Source organism: Phalaenopsis equestris, unplaced genomic scaffold (genome assembly GCF_001263595.1).
Source record: "Phalaenopsis equestris unplaced genomic scaffold, ASM126359v1 Scaffold000084, whole genome shotgun sequence".
NCBI lineage: Eukaryota > Viridiplantae > Streptophyta > Magnoliopsida > Asparagales > Orchidaceae > Phalaenopsis > Phalaenopsis equestris.
Genome location: NW_018164526.1, coordinates 640,852 through 662,091, shown reverse-complemented (window position 1 = coordinate 662,091; position 21,240 = coordinate 640,852). Strand labels below are relative to the sequence as shown.

The following is a 21,240-nucleotide window of genomic DNA, read 5'->3' as shown; positions in this document are numbered from 1 at the left end:
TAAATTTTGACTTTAAGAAAATTTTACTTGAGATTGCAGTAACTGTCTAAAGATGAAAATTAAGTTTATTAAATTCTACAATATGTAAGTAAAAGTAAAAGTAATGACTTAGACAATATATAAAAAAACTTTCCCTTGCCAATAATTCATAATCAGTATAAGATTTCAAAATTGTTTAGAAACTTAAATGTGGTATTGTGACAAATAGAAGCATACATGTTCTTTACTTCTTTCGAATTGTGTAAATAACATTGACTAATCCAAAGTTGGTGTCGACATGTATAGTAGTGTTGGGTAGGTTTTTGTCTCTCTCTCCTAGATTACCCACTGTGCACTCACTATAGGAATTACTAATGACCATTAGTTCCAATATCTAGATCAAATTGATAAAAAAATCTAGCATGTTACTCTAGAAACATCAATTCTAAGCCCTCAAATCTTATCTCCCTATCTATTTGCACCTCCTTCGGACGATCGTGACTGCTCTTTCCAAGGTAGAATGTGATACTTGCAAGTGAAGAAATCTTAGCCATTTCGGGTCAATACAAGTGACCAATTTGTAAAGTAAATGAATGACCGGTAAAAATATTATCACAATTTTTAAGAATAAAAGAAGTTCTAAACAAAATCAAAATCACTTACTTAACTACTTCATATTGCAAGGAGAAAGAAATAAAACTACTCACAAAGCATGGGGATAACAAAACAAAATATATTTATAAAAATCCAATCCAAAATACAAAACTTAAAGACAAAGATACAAATATTTATTTGGAATGTTCTCCCAAGCACTCCTTTGAAGTTCTCGAACTTCTCTGACTCCAACAACACTTACTGACTCCAACAACACCTCCTTTGAAGTTCTCGAACTTCTCTGACTCCAACAACACTTATAAGACTCACAAACTCTAGAAATAACAAAGACTCACAAAGAAAGCTTCTCACACACTTAACACACTCACATACTATGAGACTTTTTAGTTCTGACCCCCTTAGCCTCTTGGAATTAATCCATATTTATAGAGCTTCGAAAATGACCAAGGATTGCTTCAGACATCTCTTCAAAATTTGGTCTCATCAATAAATCTTCTAGAAAACAACCGTGACGCCTATGCACCAAACCGTCGCGCCTAGGCGCTTGCCAATCTTTGCATCTGGCGCCTAGGCGCAAGTTCAACTAGTTTGATATTTTTCTTTTAGTTTACCCAATTTTCTTCATTTTTGATGTATTTTTGTTTTTTTGCTCCTAAACTCTTTTTTTTTTGCATCTGCAGCAAAAAACATAAAAAATACCATTTATTAAAACATAATATCATAAAAAATTGAGCATAAAATGTACATAAAAAATAATTAATTTGAAGGTGAATCATGCTGCGTATCAACGTAGATTTCATAAAGTTACACCATAAGCCATTAAGTCTATAATTTGTCTCTTCCACACTCGTACTCAACTGATTGTAGGTTTGTCTCTTCCACTCCTCGTACTCGACTGAGTGTATATGATAAACAAGTATGTAAAAAAGATTCAACTTTGGAATGAAATTTATGACAGGCTGAGCAACTCTCACTAATACTTCTCTGATAGGACCAAGATCCCATTGTAGAATTTATTTCCCCTCCAAACTTCTAAGATAATTTTCAACCTTGTGTTCATCCCGCCTGTTTGGCCATCTGTCAGTGGGTACACTGCTGAACTGAATTTATTATCCAAATAATTCTATATAACCCTCCTGAAGTAACTCACAAGCTTCTCATTTTGACATGTTAGACCACTTTCAGTGGCAACCACCCAATAGGTGAACTGTTGATCAGGATGTTTGACAATTTCGTCAATATGGGTTGTCCCTTTTTCAGGTATCGATTTTTTGGACTCCCTATCGTTTGGAACAACCTCGACAATTCTAGCTAGAGTCTCTCTCGCGGGTTCATCTTAAATTGCTAGCATCTCTTCATCGTCGTCTTGAAGTTAAGACTCATCTCTGATATCTTCATCCTTTCCTGTGTCAGTGCATATTTTTTCTACTACTATTTGCTCGGTGAAATAAACCTTACTTTTGTTTTGACAATCTGATGCATTGTGCCCCAAAACGTGGCACTTGACACACTTTTTGGGTGGGACAAATTTGAGAGTTGCTGGTTGGCTCCTCCTATTCTCTAGTTTGAACTATTTTCTCCTTAGGTGGAATCGGCTTGGATGTTCCGCTGAGCGTACTCTTGCCGCTTGATCCTGGAGTTGAAGTTTGTATATAAGATGTGACAATCATATGGTGATATTGCTGTTTCTCTAGCTTCAAAGCTAGTGTCTGGACATCGAGTAGAGACCAACATAACTGCAGCTGCACCACAGTCCTGATAGATGGCCTCAGTCCTCCTAGATACCACATTACCGTGTGCTCCTCTAGCTCCACCAACACATATTTTAGCATGAGTTAGTCAAATTCAACTGTGTATTCCTTCGCAGAAGTCTCTCTAGCATAGATTGTTGAGTTTTATGAAAATATTATGTCGGTAATGTGGAGGAAGGTATTTATGCCGTTTCTTTCTTTTCACCTTGGACCATATGGTAATTTTATTCTTCCCTTCTCACTGTCAAATAATCTTTAAGTTCGCCCACCATAGAGATTCACTCTTCTTTAGCTTGCCCTCAGTTAGTCTTATAATTATGCTCCGTGGTTGTCCTAACACTCAAAGACACATTTCACGGTTTGGAGCCACTCGATGGCCTTGTCTAGATTCAAGTGGCAGTCAAAATGTGACAAATTCTTCTTTGCTTCAAGATCCACAAAGACACATTCTACAGTCTAGAGTCACTCGTTGACCTCGTCTGGATCCAAGTGGCCGTCAAATATGGCAACTCCACTTTTATTTTAAGATCTAGGTTCCTATGATATTGCAGGCCAACTCTTCGGGTAAGGGTTCTTTATCTCTAGAATCTGCCTGACCGAAGGGATTTACTGCATTTTTTCGATTTGATAGTCACCGTTGTGGCTACCAGTGACCTTTCCAGATTGCCTTCTCTTGAAGATTACAACCTCTCTCGCAGTTGGAGGATTTCCTACCACATATCGTCTATAGAAGGTTCCTAGATATCTCTTTACGGATTTCTGTTAAACGACATTGCATCATTTCCTCCCGAACAATTCTTTGACAATTGTCGCTTTCGTGGTATGGTTGGGGTTTGGGTTTGAGCAGTTGGAAGAGGGCGAGCAAGAAGATTTTTGGATAGCCGGTTTGAAAAATCAGCAAATGGAAGGATTTTTGTGTTAGGTACAGGTGAATTTTGGCAACCCTAGGATAGGATTAGGTTAGCTTTGATACCAAATGATACCCGAGTTTAACCAAACAATAAGAGGAAAATAAATATTATTACTGAAATCAAATAAGAATTTACAACCAAACAACTGAAATAGGAAATAACAATACACATGACACAGAACAGGTGACTATGGTGAATCGAAGGTGGTATTGGTGGGCTGTTGAGGGTCCAGAAAGGTGGCGGCAAGGTGGGCGTGTAGAGCAAGTGGGCAGAGGTGGTAACGAAAGAATTGTTCCTTGCTGTCCTGGTCGGCAGCATGGAGGTGGGGGGATGGACAAAAAGTAATACAGTGAATAGAGGTGGTTCTGGGCAGCAGCAGCTCTATTAGAAGGCCGGAAAAGCGGGGAAAATAGCCACCGAGGGTGGGGAAAGCGGCGGGTAAGGCTGGACAGGTTGACCCCAGCAAGAGAGAAGTGGGAGGAGCAGTCGGGAGGGCCGGAGGTGAGGGAAAAGGATGGGTGGAAGGCAGAAACTGCAGGTGGACAGCAAATAAGTGCTGTTCCAGGTGGCTGCAGCCAGGAATGGCGACCTAGGAAGGTGTGGGAACTATTAGGAGCGGCTGGAAAGGCTGTGGGTTGCCTGAAACAGCAAGGGAGAGGACAGTTGTAGCTGCGGTAGAGAAGAGGGTTGCGGGACAGCGAGGAACTGTGGAAAGAACAGCAAAAGGGCTGCTGTTGGGGTGGCCTACAGCGAGGATGAATGAGTGGCAACGAAGCGGGAGGGATGCGAAAGAGTTGAGAAAGGATAAATCATCACCTTGGGAGTGAGATATAACCAAAACACCACTCGAGTCTCTAGATACAGTCCTAAACGGGAAACTAAGACGCCGGCGGCTGTCTCGAACAATACTGCGATATTAACAGAAGCTTAAACATGGAAAAAGCACATAAATACCACTAGGGTAATTAGAAGCGGTCCCTCTCTCACAAGGAGACGGTAATCTCACGTAAACTGTGCTTCTGAACTGGTCCCATCAGTCCAGTGCGAGAGTCGGTCTAGGGAGTTCCGCATCCTGTCTATATGCAGAAGATGCTTGAGTCAAGGCATTTGTTAAAGTTAATTTGTAATCCGCTTCATGAAACGATTTTTATCTTGATCACTATAAGATTGCGGAGCATGATTAAGAGATGCATCAAAATTTTATTTTAAACTCATCTTAGATTCTTAGAGAAATTCAGAGAGTATGCCAACAGGTAGAAAGTAACTACTGTAATTTGGCAAAGGTGAGTTTGACTTGGAGAGCTTAATATGTAGGGGCTTTTTACTTTGTAAATCCTAGTCAAACAACTAGTGGTCAGTACCATCTTTGACATATGATGTTGGAGGAACCTGGTCTTGTCAAGCGTAGCAGGAGGCTGGGGCTGAGATAAATTTTCCCCTCAATCTCCTTCTCGAATGGCTTTGTTATTATAAATCAGAATTTCAAATTAATTTATATTGCCATGTTTGCTTCTCCATTTGTGATTGTATTAACAAGTTGATCTCTGAAATGATGCTTTTCAATATTTGCTAGATTTTCTTTGGAAGTTTGTATCCATATTATTAAGATTATCTTTTATCAATATGTAGAGCAATGTTGTTGGCGCGGGGCTCAGGAGAGGACCGACTGGTCCTCAAATGAGGGGAGGGCTGCCACCCCCTCCTTCCCCTTCTTCCTTTCCCTCTTCCCCTTTTTCTTTCCTTTTCCTCTTTTCTCCCCCTTTCCTTTTCTTCCTCCCATTTCCTTCCTCACCTTTCCTTTCTCTCCCCCTCACCTTTCCTTCCTAGGCACTTTTCTATTTTAAATTCTTTCCTAAAACTTGAAATTCTAATTTTATTCTCCTTCCTTATTTCCCTTTCATAAAATCTAAAATCTCTTTTTCCTTGCTTATTTTAAAAGTCTTTCCTAAAATCTGAAATCTCTTTTTATTCCCTTTAATTGTTTTAAAGACCTTCAAAAAGTATGTAATCCTTTTTATTCTCTTTTCTTATTTTGAAAGTCTTTCCAAAATCTGAAATCCTTCCTAAAATATGTCAAATCTCTTTATAAATAGGAGGTGATGTGCTTATATATGAATTCAGATTTTATCCTACAGTTTATCCTTCAATGGCTGTATACGACATTGAGGAAGTGCTTCGGCCGTCCCTCGTCCGAGTTTGTGATCGTCTCCACTGGTCCAGGTGGTGCTCCGGCTTTAGCTCGACCCCACTAAGATATTTATCTATCATTCCACCCTTCTCATTGTTGTCCACCTGCTTCCTAGCCCTACGCCTGCAGGCTTCCACAATCCTTCAGCCACCAGCAGGCCACCGCCCCTCCTCTTACAGTATGCTGCCACAACCTTTCAACCACCTGCAACCTTCTTTTCTACAGCTCCTTTGCAAGCCGCACCTACAACTAATCCTTCTAGCTCTTCTCTGTAGCTCCTTTGCAGGCCGCGACCATCACGTCGCCTTCTTGCAGCTTCCTTGTAGGCTGTACTATTCGATGCCCGTTCCAGATCCTCCCTACCGCAGTCCCATGTGCTCCTTTCAGCTGCGGTTCGACGTCTTGACGATCGCTGACTTGATGTCCTACTCTTCCACAACCGTCCAACTTCTCTCCGACCTTCACCACAACCTCCAATCTAGTACCACCTCTCCGTACTTCCTCATCGTTAGCTTGTTGTCTCTCTTTTTGTCAAGTCTTTATTTGTAATTCTTTATTTTACGCTTTTGTTTTGTGTGTTGTTTTTCTTATTTTAGGTATTCATTGTAACCTCGTTTAAGTCATTAGTAAAATTGTGACGTGCGTCATGGTTTGGGTTAAACTCCGGTATCAGTTGTTTTTCTAAAGATAGTGTCAACTACATTGTTAGTAGGAGGAAGAGATATCGGCCTTTGAATAGGTGTCCATCTTCTTCCCTTCCCTACCTTGCCGCCGCCTCATCCAATCCTCTAACTATCACCACCATCACCCGGGAGCCGCCCTAACACAAGTTTGCGTGTCATGTGTGTTGTATTTTCCCTTTCAAGTGTGCTGATTGTAGTCATTTATTTGCTTTTAGTAATATTATTTGTTTTTCTGTTGTGATTTGGGTTAACTCTGGTATCAGTTCTGGAAGGAGCCTGAAATGAAGGACACACCATTAGAGCAACATGTTACATAATCTATTTTGTATTCTCGAAGATATATTAAAAAAGTGGATAAGGGAGGTACACATTTTTAAGGTGGCTCAAGGCTTTGGTGTGACAAGGACATCTCTCAATTTGGTTCAATTTCTTATGGACCGAGAATGCATCTGGCTGTAGCTAATTTCCAATCAGGTTCTGCACCATATTGGGCATCAAAGCTCTCAATCAAGAAACAAGGTTCATAATGCATCTGATGCAGCACATTATCATGTCGATCCATTCCTTGCTTAAGAATAAAAAACATTTATCGTTCTAGCTTTTTCTCAATTAGATATGCAACCCTGACATTAAATCAGTGCTCTGACTAATTTTTAAATGAATAGTTTTATGATCTGTGAGCATAATTCTTATTCTGCTGCCAACCGGAAGTTCATTAACCTTTTTTTGTAGCTCCACCCAACGTTCTTATTGTAATACTATCAAACTTAATAATCTTGACAGTTAAATATTCTTTTTTTTTGTTACCTTTGTTAGACAATCTAGTTTAGTGCTATGGTTGTCCTTTTAGCTCAATTTGCATGTTGATTTATATAATAAAGGGAAATTAATGCACGTAGCACTCATTCTTATGCATTTACATCACACAACTAAATTTTTATATTTCCATAGCACTTTTGTGTTTTAAACCTCTCCGTGAAAAGGTGTATTTCACCTTTAAAAGGTGGTAATAGTGCTATATTTGATATGATATTAAAGATTTCAGTGCTATATGTGTAAATATGAAAGTTTAGATGTGAGATATAAGAGTTGTGTGCTATGCATGTGAATGCCCTTGGTTTAACAATCCATTGTTTTGTTGAAAAACTTTTAGTTTTAATTTCTGGATATGGATATTTGATGTCTACACAGTTTTCTATCTGCAGGTGGGTTTCATTAAAGAACTTCAGAATAAACATCTTCCAATCATATTGGTATGTTGACCGCCACGATCTCTAGTTTGAATTCTTCCATGTTTTTTTTTTTCTCATTTCGAATGCTTTATATTTTCCATTAACATTTTAGTTGCAATCAACTATTATTTGAATCTCTGCTATTTGGATCTTCCAATCACGTTGTTTATAATGGTTATCATTATTTTTATCCCGGTTATTTGGCGTTGGCTTTATGGATTCTATTTCACCTTTAGTTCATGCTAAATGTGCATATGGTTCGTCTGTCATAGTTCTTTCAGATGATCTGTATCTTTTGCTTTGTTTTAATGGTTTTTATTTAAATTTGTTTTTTTTTTCTTATAAGTTTCTTGTTTTCATTTATATATTTATTTATTTATGCTTTGTTTTGAAGGTTGGACATTCTATTGGCTCGTATATATGTATTGAAATTCTGAAGAGATTCCCAGAGCAGGTGATGATTTCTCTTAATGTTGGACATTCTATGCATTTGTTCTTTTTTTTGAAAATAAATAGTTTTTTTCTTGTTTATTTTTAGGAGATATTTTCTATTTTACTGTACCCATTTTTGACTTTAAACACGAGTTCATTGAGGCAGCGCATGATTGGGATGCTTTCAAGGTATTGATATGCTATCATGATTACTCGGTTTTCGTTCTTTAATCTGCTACCAATTGAGATATATCATTCACTGGTGATGTGAGTAACGAGTCTTTCATTTTTTGGCAGAAAATTTGATTAAAAAATGGCCATGTAGGTGTGTGGAGTTTTCAGCCAGTACTTCTGAAATTTTAAATATATTCTATGTTATAATCTGATTTTTTCTCTCTCCTTTAACTTTTATTCATGCGATTTCATGAAATTTTTTTAATAAACATATTTGCAAGTGATTATAATTCTTCTTTTTATTGATTTTTAAAAAATAATGTACTAATTCTTATAAGAAATCTTTTTAGTATAATTTTAAAGACTAAAAACATAAATAATGATTAAAGAATAATGTTTAATACCAATATTTAAAACAATGGATATTTTAAAATTGTTGTGATTGTAGATGAATGAACATGCTAAACCATGCAATGAATTTAAGATGAGAGCACTGGGGGCAAAAGTTTAAATAATTATATCAGGCTTGGAAAATGAATTTGGTTTTATATCAGAAAATTTCAGTATAGACGTGCTTTTTACGCTTGAAAATTAATTTAAAATTACATGGAGTAAAAAAAGGTCTTTCATTTCATTTGTATTTATCTTGAGAAGTATTATAATTGAGTACCTTCTCATTTTGGTTTTGGGTTATCAAGAAAAATTTTTTTTTGCCAGGGGTATGTTGATGTTACAAAAGATATTTATGATGTATCATTGACTTGCATTAAATTTCTAGGATTACTTTAACGTTTGACATTAAGTTTATATTTTCTTTTATTGGTTTTGAAGATGCTAAGAATTGATAGTCAAAATGTTATGCTTTTTTTGGCAAATAATAGTCATAATCAATACGAAATCTCGTGAAACAAATGAGGGCAGTGAAGTAAATATTTAGAATGTGGACCCACCCCGCTTTAAAAATTCAAGCAACTTCTTTACTCATTCAAGTCTTGCATGGGCGGTCCCAAATCCTTAACATTTCGCTGAGTTGATTAAAACCAACATATGAAACTTGATTTGAGTTCCTGCATGAATAGGAGCAGCCCCTAAGGAAACCCTTAGTGACTCAAGCACTCGCGGGCACCATAATTTCTGCACCGACAAAATCACGCACGATGTTGACTTGAATCCGGTCGATCGTATGCGAACTCGTCCGAACAACCATGGACGACGAAACGTTATGCTTTTTTTGGCAAATAATAGTTATAGTCAATACGAAATCTCGTGAAATAAATGAGAGTAGTGAAATATTTAGAATGTGGACCCACCCCACTTAGAAAATTCAAGCCACTTCTTTACTCATTCGAGTCCTGCACGGGCACTCCCGAATTCTAGGTATTTCGCTGAGTTGATTAGAACCAACATATGAAACTTGAGTTGAGTTCATACATGAATAGGAGCAACTCCTAAGGAAACCCTTAGTGACTCAAGCACTTGCGGCACCATAATTTCTGCACCGATTGAACCATGCACTATGTTGACTTGAATCGGGTCGATTGTCAGCGAACTCGTCCGAACAACCCCGGATGATGAAACGGACCGCACAGGCTCGTTTGGGACATCAACTACAGCTAAAAATGACACTCATATTGCTATGGTTCCGCACACACGCAAATGACATGAAAATTGATGCACATTTTTTTTAATTAGGGGTTGTGGGTTGAAGCTCATCCCAGGAGCAATTTGGGTTTGATTCGGGCTGAACTCGAGCTGAACACAAGCTGAACAATTTCAAATTTCAAACTTTCAAATTTGAAACGAGTCATTTAATCCCGCCTTAATTAAATATAATTAGGAGTTATGTTTTTCCAATTAAACATCCTCCACGCATGGAAGATAATCAATTCCCCGTCCAATGCAAGCGTAACAAACCTTTGGAATTCGTGGGATACAAATCTCACTCGGCTCGTCACCTCCTTCATTTTCGGTCGTGCCTTTTGATCTCGCTCCCCCTTTCTTCCTCAGCTCGATCCTACTCGCCTGCTCTCCTCTGCGAACCAAAGCCTCGTCTGCTTCCCTCTTGCGCACGACAAAGCACCCGCTCGACGCCCTCGCTCGCACTAGCTCTCCTCCTCCCCGCGCCGAAGAACCCGCTCAACTGCTCGCCTCCTCCCTGCGCCGAAGACCCCACTCGCCCCCCCTCATATGCACCGAAGATCCCCGCTCGATTCCCTCTCTTCTATGCGTCGAAGAAACCCAACTCCCTCTTCAGCTCTAGCCGAAGCCCTCCGCCTCACGTTCGGCTCGTCCCCTCTGCACTGAAGCCCTCCGCCTCCTCACTTCTTCACTCACCCCGAAGCCATCGCCTTCCTCATCCCGCTGAAACTCTCTCGCTCGGCTCCGCGCCCAAAAATTGATGCACATTTTTTTTAATTAGGGGGTGCGGGTTTAGGCTCATCTCAGGTGCAATTTGGGTTCGATTCGGATGGAACTCAAGCTAAACACAAGCTGAACAATTTCAAATTTCAAACTTTCAAATTTGAAACGAGTCATTTAATCCCGCCTTAATTAAATATAATTAGGACTTATGTTTTTCCATATAAACGTCCTCCACGCATGGAAGATAATCAATTCCTTGTCCAATGCAAGCGTAACAAACTTTTGGAATTCATGGGATACAAATCCCACTCGGCTCGTCACCTCCTTCATTTTTGATCACGCCTTTTGATCTCTCTCCCCCTTTCTTCCTCAGCTCGATCGCACTCGCCTGCTCTCCTCTGCGATCCGAAGTCTCGTTTGCTTCCCTCTAGCGCACGAGAAAGCACCCGCTCGACGCCCTCGCTCTCACTCTCTCTCCTCCTTGCGCCGAAGAACCCGCTCAACTGCTCGCCTCCTCCTTGCGCTGAAGCCGCTCAACTACTCGCCTCCTCCCTGCGCCAAAGCTGCTCAGCTGCTTGCCTCCTCCCTGCGCCGAAAACCCCACTCGCCTCCCCTCATTTGCACCGAAGATCCCCGCTCGATTCCCTCTCTTCTTTGCGCTGAAGAAACCCAACTCCCTCTTCCTCTCTCTATCGCAGCCCTAGCCGAAGCCCTCTGCCTCGCGTTCGGCTCGTCCTCTCTGCACCGAAGCCCTCCGTCTCCTCACTTCTTCACTCCCCTCGAAGCCATCACCTTCCTCATCCCGCGGAAACTCATTTTGAGGTCATTACTTTTTTCCTTCGGATCCTAGGATCTAACTCTAGGGGTTCCTATTGACTATCTTAGAAAACTAGCATTGAAATCCATCCCCTTAAAAATTCTAGTCACTTCCTATTTCTCTTGTGATGTCTCGCATTGATGATCTCAAAATCATCGTCGTTTGGTCAAGTGGTTAAGAACTATCATGTGGAGACTCAAGGAGAAGTTCTCAATAGGATCTCAAGCCCTAGGAAAACCTCTTCAGGACTTTATGATCACACACACGCACACACAAAATGCACAAAATTCACTAAGTTGCACAATATCGGATTAGAATTGAGCTTAAAAGATGGGTGAAAACGCGAACTTCTCCGGACAACCTCCGATGACCAAATGTTTTGCGCCAACGCGTCTGGGACATCAATTTTAGTCAAGAAAGACACTCATATTGTCATAATTCCGCACACGAGAAAATTACACGCAAATCGATGAATTCGTCAAAACGACCTCCGACGTCGAAACAAACCACGCCAACGTGTTTAGAACGTCAGAATTACTTAAAAAGGACATCCATTTTGTTATGCTGTGATGCACGAATAAAGAATATACAAATCAAATTTTTATTTTTTTAATATAATAAATACTTTTATATTCATATTATTACTTATAATATTAATTTTAATCTTAAACCTTATTTCACCTAAACCACGCTAACCTCTTTCCCCACTCAATCACGCGGCTCGATCGAAGCCCTAGCTCCCGCGTCTCCTCTGCCATTGATGGCTGAAATTGTTATCTTTTTGTTTTCCCCATTTGGTGGGCTCGGTTTACCTGTGATGTTTCTCTGTTTTTTGGCCCCTTTTGCTGGGTTCTGTTTAGCCTGAAGCTATGCTCGGTTCAGCTGAAATTATATTCTATTTTCCTCATTTGGTGGGCTTGGTTTTGCTCCTTCTGGGTTGGATTTTAGTTGAAAGTTATGTATTGTTTTTGCCCCTTTGGTGGGCTTGATTTTGGCTCCTTCTGGGTTGAATTTTAGCTGAAAGTTATGTACTGATTTTTGCCCCTTTGCTGGGCTTGGTTTGGCCTAAGATTTGGGTTCGGTTTTGCATAAGATTTTGCTTGATATGCTCCCTTTGCTGAGCTCGATTTAGCTCCTTTACTGAGCTGAATTTTTCATTGAATGTTCTCTTTCTATTTTAACCCATTTGATGGGTTTGGTAATACTGGAATTCTGCTCTATTTGGCTTTGAATGATTTTTTTGTTGGGTTCGATTTAACTCTTATGTTGGGTTTTTTTTTTTTTGCCTAAGAAGTTCGGGCTGGTTTCTCCTGGAATTTGGCTTGGTTCGGTTCTTTTTTGGGGTTGGGTTTTACTTGGAATATTGTTTTATATTTGCCCCCTTTGTTAGGCTCGTTTTGGTTAAGATGTGGCTATGCTTATGCCCTTTTGTTGGGCTCAATTTTAGTTCCCATTGGCTTCCCCTATTCGAATATATGCGGAGATCTATTCCAAATAATTTAAAAAAAAAAGCGGTGATGTTGGCTAATGCCTTTGCTGTCCCTGTCCGTGAGCTTGTTTTGGGGGTTGTGCTGTCCTTTTGCTGTCCTTACCTGTGAGCAATAGTTGGTGGTGGTCTTCTTCTTGCTGCCTTGGCCGTGAGCCTTACCTTGTGGTAGCTGCCCTTGTGGTTTTTTTCTTGTTGCCTTGGCCGTGAGCCTCACCTTGTGATTTCTCTATGTTATAAGTTGAGTTGGTGGCTGCCCCTCTTTGTTGCTTCGCACTTATATGGTTTTGTTTGAATGATTTTGTGCTTATATAACATGTAAAGCTTTTGGTTGGAGTTGGAATTAGATGGCTTTATTGTTTTTCAATATTTTGGGAATTTTGAACGTGGTCGTTGGTGGATTACATTCCTTTATTCGATTTGTGAAATTTGAAAGGCTCTTAAAATTTTGTTTTGGGAAAGCATAAAGTTGATATGATAAAGTTGATATAAATTGGATTCATGAAAGGATTTGAAAACTCATAAAATTGTCGTTTGGGAAGAGTTTGGAGGCTTGACATTAAAATTTGGATAACATAAATGCCACATTCGAATTTAGGCTTAGATGTGTGAATATGTAGGCAGTGGTGGAGTTGTTTATACAATTATCACATTAATTCGAGCCCGTTTTGACTTGTTCGAAGCAAGATTTGGAAGAGATACCCTTCTTGGGTTGATCCATTTATAAAATTTGAGAAAATGATATTTTTTTTAGATTGATTCAAGGACCTTGGGCCCTCTTTTTCAGATCTTTTCGTTACAAGTTTTGAGGGTTGATTCACCCTTCGTCTTTTCGATCTTTTGGGTGGATCAGTTCTCTTTCTCATCTCCATTTTTGCTCTTTTTTTACTTCTTGGTTTGATTTTTGGTGCTTATGTGATTTTTGGTGCTTATGTCTAATACATAAGTGCTCATATATAGTCTTTTGCTATATATGAAGTCATCAAGTAAGGTCGCAAGTAGGTTGGTTTTGTTTTGAGGCTTAGGGCGATGATGACAAAGGCACGTCGATGGTAGAGCGGAATGATATTCCATCCTACGATATCAGGATCCAATCCTAGGAATTCTTGGGACCTAATGAACCGTAAGATGAACATATCATTCACTGACACAAGAATAGGGGACCCGTACCTTCTTAGGTTGTTGGCAGGTTGTTGGCGGTCGTACGCCCGACGGCGTAATCGACTCGTGGACAATCATAATTTTTTTAAGATCGACTCGTGGATAACTATTCCTTTTTCAAAATTGATAAAACAAATTGATAAGAACAGATACAATATTTTTTTTACTACAAAATTAATACAACTTACTTTTTGTATGCATGAAATCCATGTGCATGCTAAAATATAAATTTTAAAAGTGTCATAACTTGGTTGTCCTAAAATTGAGTTAAAATTTGGTTGTCCACTTGTTGATTACCGATACCGGGCTAAGGAGTACCCTCCTAAGTTAGGTTTAGTAGGACATCCTTCTAGTTGAGTGGCAGACTATATACATCCGGGTGATTGATAGTAGTCTTCGACGTCCATCGAGTACAAACATATTATATTTGAGCTAGCCCCGACCTGAGTGCTTGCGGTCCCCTCTTTTCGGATTTTTCGTATGTTTTATTAGATATTTTGGGCAAAGCACTCGTGCTACTTTTTCCAGGATCTTCACGAGATTTTGATAATTTTCTTGGAATTGTCATTTGTTGATTTTTTTCGAGTTTTCCGTCGTGAGTCATTTGTCGATTTTTTTTTTCCTGAGTTTTCTGTCGTGGGCCATTTGTCGATTTTCTCGAGTTTTCCAGACAATGTTTCTTTTGTTTATACAGTATATACTAGCTCGCTTAAATGAGCGGCAATCCTCTCAGATATACAAGTTTGATTTACATTACAGCGTTTTACTTCATAGCATATTGTACTGTTCTTTCTCTTTTATGCCGTATATTCTACTGTTCTTTTCTTGTTATACTGCGTGATTTATTGTTCTGTTACACACTATACCTTAGTATAAGAAAACCTAATGATTACATGTACTCTTTAAAATTAGTATCAAACTCGAAGGTGCTACAACGAGGAGCTTGGAGCGAACACAGTGGGCAACACGACGAGGACACTTAGAAGAGCAACGTCAAAACAAATTCATATCACTAATCACTTTCTTTAGTTTAAATAACAAACCATAGGATTTTGAGGTGGTTTGCCTAGCGCAGCGTAAACTCTCATCTTATCTTTAGGACTTTTTCACAGCCCTGTTGTGCAATTATAAGTCCTAACACTTAGGATTTCGAGGTTACCGTCCGGTACGGTATAAATCCTCCTATCTTTTTAGGCTATTTGCACGATCAGATATCGTGCGAATGTAAGTCTTAAATTCTAAAGTAAATTGCAAGATTAAACATTGAATAACATCACTTCAAAAACATAAAGCCAAACAATAGGATAGTTTAGAGGTCACCGGGGTTATCACTGGATCTGTGATATCCCTACTCTTCGCTTCTTTGGATTCCCTAAAATAATTGTTCCTATTTGAGCCACTCCCATTTGATTTTCCCGTGTCCAATCTTGGAAACCTAAACCTTGAAATCTTGAAAGCAAAACCACTTATCTTAATCGAGAGTCTTCTTAAGTGACATCGGTCATTTAAGATGTAATTAACTATAGGGGCTTGCCCTATAGGGAACTTGGAATCTTGGTAAAATAAACCCCTATCTAATTCTTATATTAGATAAATGAACTTGTCGGTCATACATAAAATGTTTTGTAGACCAAACGGATGTCGCAAACTTCTTAGTTTAGGTGTTTAAGCCTACTGTTAAGTGATATGCTTATACTTCGGGATAGTGTATTACTTGTGGTATCACATTCAACCGTCCAAACTATTTAATATGTGAGACTCGTTTGGTCTCATCAATTTTTAAAACTAAAATGTTACTTTCAAAAATCATATTTACATCAAAACTATTTTCATATTTTACAAAAATCATCATTTCTTTCAAAAATAACGGCCGACATGAACTTATCGGTCACACATAAAAAGTTCGCAGGTCAGACGGATGTCACAAATCTTTTAGTTTGCAGGATTGAGTCAATCGCCGAGGTATACACTTATCTTTCGGGAAAGTGTAGTATTCGCTCTATCAGATGCAATTATGCAAACTATTAGACTAATTAGATCCATTTGGTCTCATTTTTCGAAAATTAAAACATACTATTTTCAAAATCCAAACTATATACCTCTTTTATTAAATTAAATTTAAAAATTATTTTCAAATAAAAAAGTTAATCGATACTATTGTTTCAAAAGATCGAGGGAATAGATGATATAACTTTCATTATTAGAAGTTAAGTGATTAATAAAGAAGTGCATCGTGAGTATTATATGACAATAGATTTAAATGTATATCTTTTGGATCTTGGTGTTGAGCAGTTAAAATATCGCTGATAGCTAGGTTGAGCATCTGGATTGAGGAAGAATTACATTAGAGGACAACTGTAGGTTTCTCTTCAAGATAAAATGGTGAAATATAAACTTAGGTTGTTTTAACATGTACAATGATGGATGTCTCAGCCCCTTAACAACATTCAATGCGAACTACTGGATAAAAGGATTTGTAGATTTGACCCCTAATAATTGTGGTAAGGCTAATGATGAGACGTCGTCCTTAGTTTTGTTTGATACTCGTGTGTTTTTCATAGTGCTTGAGGTTGGGATATCTCAGCCACCGGCGTTTTATTTGCTGTATATTTTTAGCAAAAAGCGATTTTTTTTTTTTTGTAAGTAAACAATCATCCCACGCAAAGATATAACATCAAAATTTCTCCCTATTATTATTACTGTCCAAAACAGCAACTTTTTGTAAAATTTTCGCAATTTTGGATTTCAGACTTGTTTATTTTCATCTCTATTAATTTTAGTTTTGAGCTACATTTGGTGCTCATTACAGTTCTGATGAGACTTGCTCTGAGTAATTTGATCAAAAATGAAAATTTGCTATTTTTTCTCTGCTCTAGTATGCTTTATTGATTCTATCTGCTCTTCTATGCTAAATTCCTTTAATAATGTGCAACGGGGAAAAAATTAATTTTTTGCTCTGTTCTGGGATTTTAGAATTGCATATATTCATCTCTATTAATTTCTTTTTACGCGTTTGATTTAAGGTCCTCCCTTTTAAGTGCAACTATCAGCCATATTGTGGCCTTGTTGGGTTCATTTCCTACACGAATTTCAAGAGCTATTGTAATTAAACTTTTTGGCCCATCATGGTCTACAACAGCAGTTGATGCTGCATGCAATTGCCTTATGAAGGTTGGTTTTCCTTACTTAATCTTTAGACATAAATTTTATTGCCAAGGAAAAGTTTGTGATTTGCATGCTCGAATAAATGAACTCTGTCGTAAGACTCAATGTTTTTATGTCCTGTTATATGAAATTGAAATATCATTTTTGAGTAGATTAATGGAACATAACAATAGGAATCATTATCATCATTAGATTTATTCCAACTATGTTTGGATGGATTTATGAATTCATGGTCATTTTTTGTTGAGTGCTACTCGTGGTGTTAAATTTATTTTGCACAAAATATACTGGAATTTATCCATGTTACTTTTGTATACTCCTTTTTGCTAATTCTTATTGGATAATTTATTTATCTTTCATAGATTTTATTTTATTATCTTGATTTACACGTGCTTAAATCACCGAAGTCTATTTTCAACCACCTTGATACCGAAGTTAGCCCAAATCTCACCCGACTGAAAATATTATTGTAGAAATACAGTGGAATTACAAAAAAGGCTCTTAAAACAAGAATAAAATGACAAACACAAACGATACCCTAGGATGAGGACAGAAGTGGTGGGCGGTGGCTGGACATCAGATATGTTGGTTGGTGGGGAGGTTGTGGCAGCAGTAGGAAGGTTGGGATGGGGTTGAGGCAGTAGACATGGAGGAAGGATTGGGGGCTGGCAGTAGAAACAGGGAGGGGTAGGTGAAGGAGAGGAGCGCAGGTAATCACCACCTTAGAGGAGTATACAGTCAGAGCATCACCTATTCTAGGATACATCTCTAACAAGGGAAAAAACGTCGACGACAGAAAAGCCTGAAGCAAAAACGGAACCCTAACATAAAGAAAATAACATGTATATAGTAATATATAACTAGGAGGGGATGAGACCCCCTCCCCTCAGACGACAACCCTAACCTAGCCACTTGGGCTGGGCGGCCCTTGCATCCCTTGCTGAACTGGCTCACTTCCCCTCAATTTTTATCATTTGCGTCTTTCCCTCAATCTTTAGGTTGATCATTTATTAAGCAATCATTCCTTATTTTTCTCTACCCATTCATCTTATCATTTCCATTTGTTTTGCATTTAACTTGGTTCTATATATATTTCTCCTTACACTCACATCCATAAAGCATTGTTATTCACTTAAATATCATTTCAGAAAATTTTTCTAATCATGGTTAGTAGATTATGCTTATTTCATTGTACCTTCGCACTTATATTGATTCCTCTATATACAATATAGGGGTCATCTATTGAGTAATACTCGAGCAATTTTTTTCTCTAGCATGGTGCTGGAAAAGAATTAGTTTTAAAACCTAGATTCCTCCTTCCTCTCGTTTCCTAACCCATAAACCCAACCCCAGTCCAATCCCTCTCTTGCTATGATGCACCGATACAAATCCAAAGACGTAAAAACAGCACACACATGGACGCATCTGCTATTAAAAAATATAGGACATTGATACATATTGGATATGCCATTAAATATATTAATATATTTTAAAATTCTAAAAATGTGGCATAGCAGTTGAATAAATTAAACAAACGTGAAATGCATACAATTCAAATAATGTAGTAATAAATTTTAAAACTTAGGATGCTGGTACATTATGTATATGTCATTCCTATCATTACTATGTCACATAACCGATGACATACATGCCTTTATTTATTTATTATTTTTTAAATAAGGCTTGCCTTTGGTGTGTTTGACTTTTGTTAGAGGTGTATCAGGCAGTGTTTTACAAGTTGATGTTGACCTCATTTTTAGTGAGGTCTTAGTCTCCTACTCTTAGAACCTAGGATCTAGCTTTAGGAGTTCTTATTGACCATCCTAGCGGACTAGCAATGGAGCCTACCTCCCGTAGAACTTCAAGCCACTTCTTGACTCATTTTTGTTAAGAACTCGCATGAGTGGTTCCAAGCACTCAACTTCTAGTTGCAAGGGCTAAAGACCAACATGTAGAGGGCCCGAAAATGAGTTCCCATAAGATCAGATGACCATAGGTGAACCCTTTGTGACTCGATTACTCGCGAACACTGCAATTCACGCAATCACTGCATCACACACGCATTGACTTGAATCGACTCGCCCGTCGGCGAACTCGTCCGGACGACCCCGGATGACGAAACGGACCGCGCTGACGCGTCCAGAACGTCAACTTTAGCTAGAAAAGACACTCATATTGCCGGGGTTACGCGAGCATACATATGACACGAAAATCGATGCACATTTTTTTTAACGGGACACGGGCCCAGACTCAACCTTCCCTGTCAATGTAACGGCTCCTTCGATTAATTCGGCCCGCTCCTATTCAAAAAGGAACGTCGGCTTCTTCCTCGGAGGAGATACGACTCTGTTCCTTCTCACGCTCTCGATCCGGTACCCCTCCTTCACAGACCGAGACCCTCGTCTCTCAGTCCCGACTCCCTCCTCTTCGGCAAGGAGCCCGCCTTGTCTCGCCTCTCTACATCGAAGTCGGTCCTTGTTTCGCCTCTCTGCATCGACGCTGGCCTCTGCCTCCCTGATCGAAGCTCTTGCTGGTCTCCCGCGCTCGATCGAAGTCCTCGCTCACCTCTTCCTCGCCCGATAGAAGCTCGCCTGCTCTCTGCGAACAGAACCCCCGCACTCCTCTACGAACCGAAGTTCGCATACTCCTGTACCGAAGCTTCGCTCGCCTCTCCTTCTCTGCGCCGAAGACGAGGATCTCGCTCGATCTCCCTCTCCCGAGCTTTCTCTGCTCGATCCTTTGCTACGCCGAAACCTTCGCTCCGCTCTTCTAATCACGCCAAACAGCAGCTTGACGTTGCTCCTCCCTGAATCGAAGGTCGCGCTCCCTCGATCCCACTCCTTCTCCGCTTGCTGGCTCTCCTCTGCGAACCGAGCTCCCATCTCCCGCTCGCCTCTGCTCCTTTTGTTCCGATCCTATCACAAAACATTTATTGAGGTAAATCTGTTTGTTGGAAATAATATATTAAATTTTGTTGAGGCTTTGGGAGTAGGATTTTGAGCAGGATAACTTGTTCGAGCCTCCAGTTATTTGCTCCTTTCGACTGCGATTTTTTTTTATTTGAGAATTTTTGAGTTGAAATTTGATGAGCTTAATCATAATAATGACTTCAAGATAAGATTTATGTTATTCCCTTCCAATCCTATTTGACGTCACCAGACTGGTTTCAAGGCATGATATATTTGAATTATACACCACAGAAAATCTTGTGCATCTAAGGAGCGTACTTCTGAATGACATTAAAATTTTCTCTGTTATATGTTCATCGTTACTTGATTTTAACTGTTGATTATCATTTCTAGAGCACTTTAGAAGAATTCACATTTTTCTGTAATTATGTTATTCTAAAATCTATCATTTTAGTCGCTGCTAATGGTATAAACATTACAATGATTGCTTACTAACACTTCACAATTTAATGCAACCTTCTTGCTTTGAAAACTATCCACTGTTTTACCATTCATGTCAATGTGAAAAGTTGAAAGTTCTTGTTCATAGATCTACATTTGGATGAGTTATAGCTTTTGCTCTTGTGTTGAAACCAAGCACTGACATCATTGAAACAATCATATGATTTAAACCTTTATATTGAATCATTTTGAGTTATAGGTTGCTATTCAGAATTGCAAAAATGACTCTTTGGAGTCGTTGAAAACTATAGGTTGTCGTTTGGAATTGTAAAAATGAACTATACCTAGTTGGAGAGGTTGTCACTATTTTGAAAGGCTTAAAAGTACTTTTTTAAGAGTTACATAATTGCTGTTTGAGTTTGTAGCAGACCATAAAAGTGTTGTTTGATCTTTCAAATTGTTGTTTGGGTTAGGAAGCTATACAAGTGATGTTTAGGGGTTATTTTGGGGACTGGTTCAAACGGGTTTTGCTGCAATTTTCGGAGCTTTAAATGTATTTTTTTAAAGGGAGACTTTGTCACTGTTTTGGGCTAGTTTTTCTAGCTAATTTTGTAACATTTAAAATTAGTGTTTTGGGCCTATATGAGAGCTATTTGGGAATTTTAAAATTGTTGTTTGGAGCATTTTAAATGTGGTGTTTGAGGCTTTTAAAAGTGTTGATTTGGAAACTTTAAAAGTTGTTATTTTGGGCCGCTCAAAACATTGTCTTGGAGTAGATTTAAACACTCATCTTGAGGGTCGATTTAATTACAACATTGAAAGAATTTAAACCTTTTTTTTTCCGATTCACTTGTTTTTCCCCCGCTTTGGCTTTGCTAGTTTCGGAAGTTGGCCGGCCTTATCCTTTCTTTTATTTTTTATTTTTTTTTTTTTTT

At 38.7% G+C, this 21,240-nt stretch overlaps 1 protein-coding gene across 1 annotated transcript in view; it reads left to right on the top strand.

The window, feature by feature from the left end:
- LOC110019839 (lipid droplet-associated hydrolase) overlaps nt 1-21,240 on the top strand; it is a 63,590-nt gene that overhangs the window by 20,265 nt on the left and 22,085 nt on the right. Inside the window, exons 7-10 of the mRNA XM_020717690.1 lie at nt 7,333-7,380; nt 7,754-7,813; nt 7,898-7,980; nt 16,814-16,961. Of these exons, the coding sequence (XP_020573349.1) occupies nt 7,333-7,380; nt 7,754-7,813; nt 7,898-7,980; nt 16,814-16,961 (339 nt within the window). The remainder of the gene's footprint in view (nt 1-7,332; nt 7,381-7,753; nt 7,814-7,897; nt 7,981-16,813; nt 16,962-21,240) is intronic.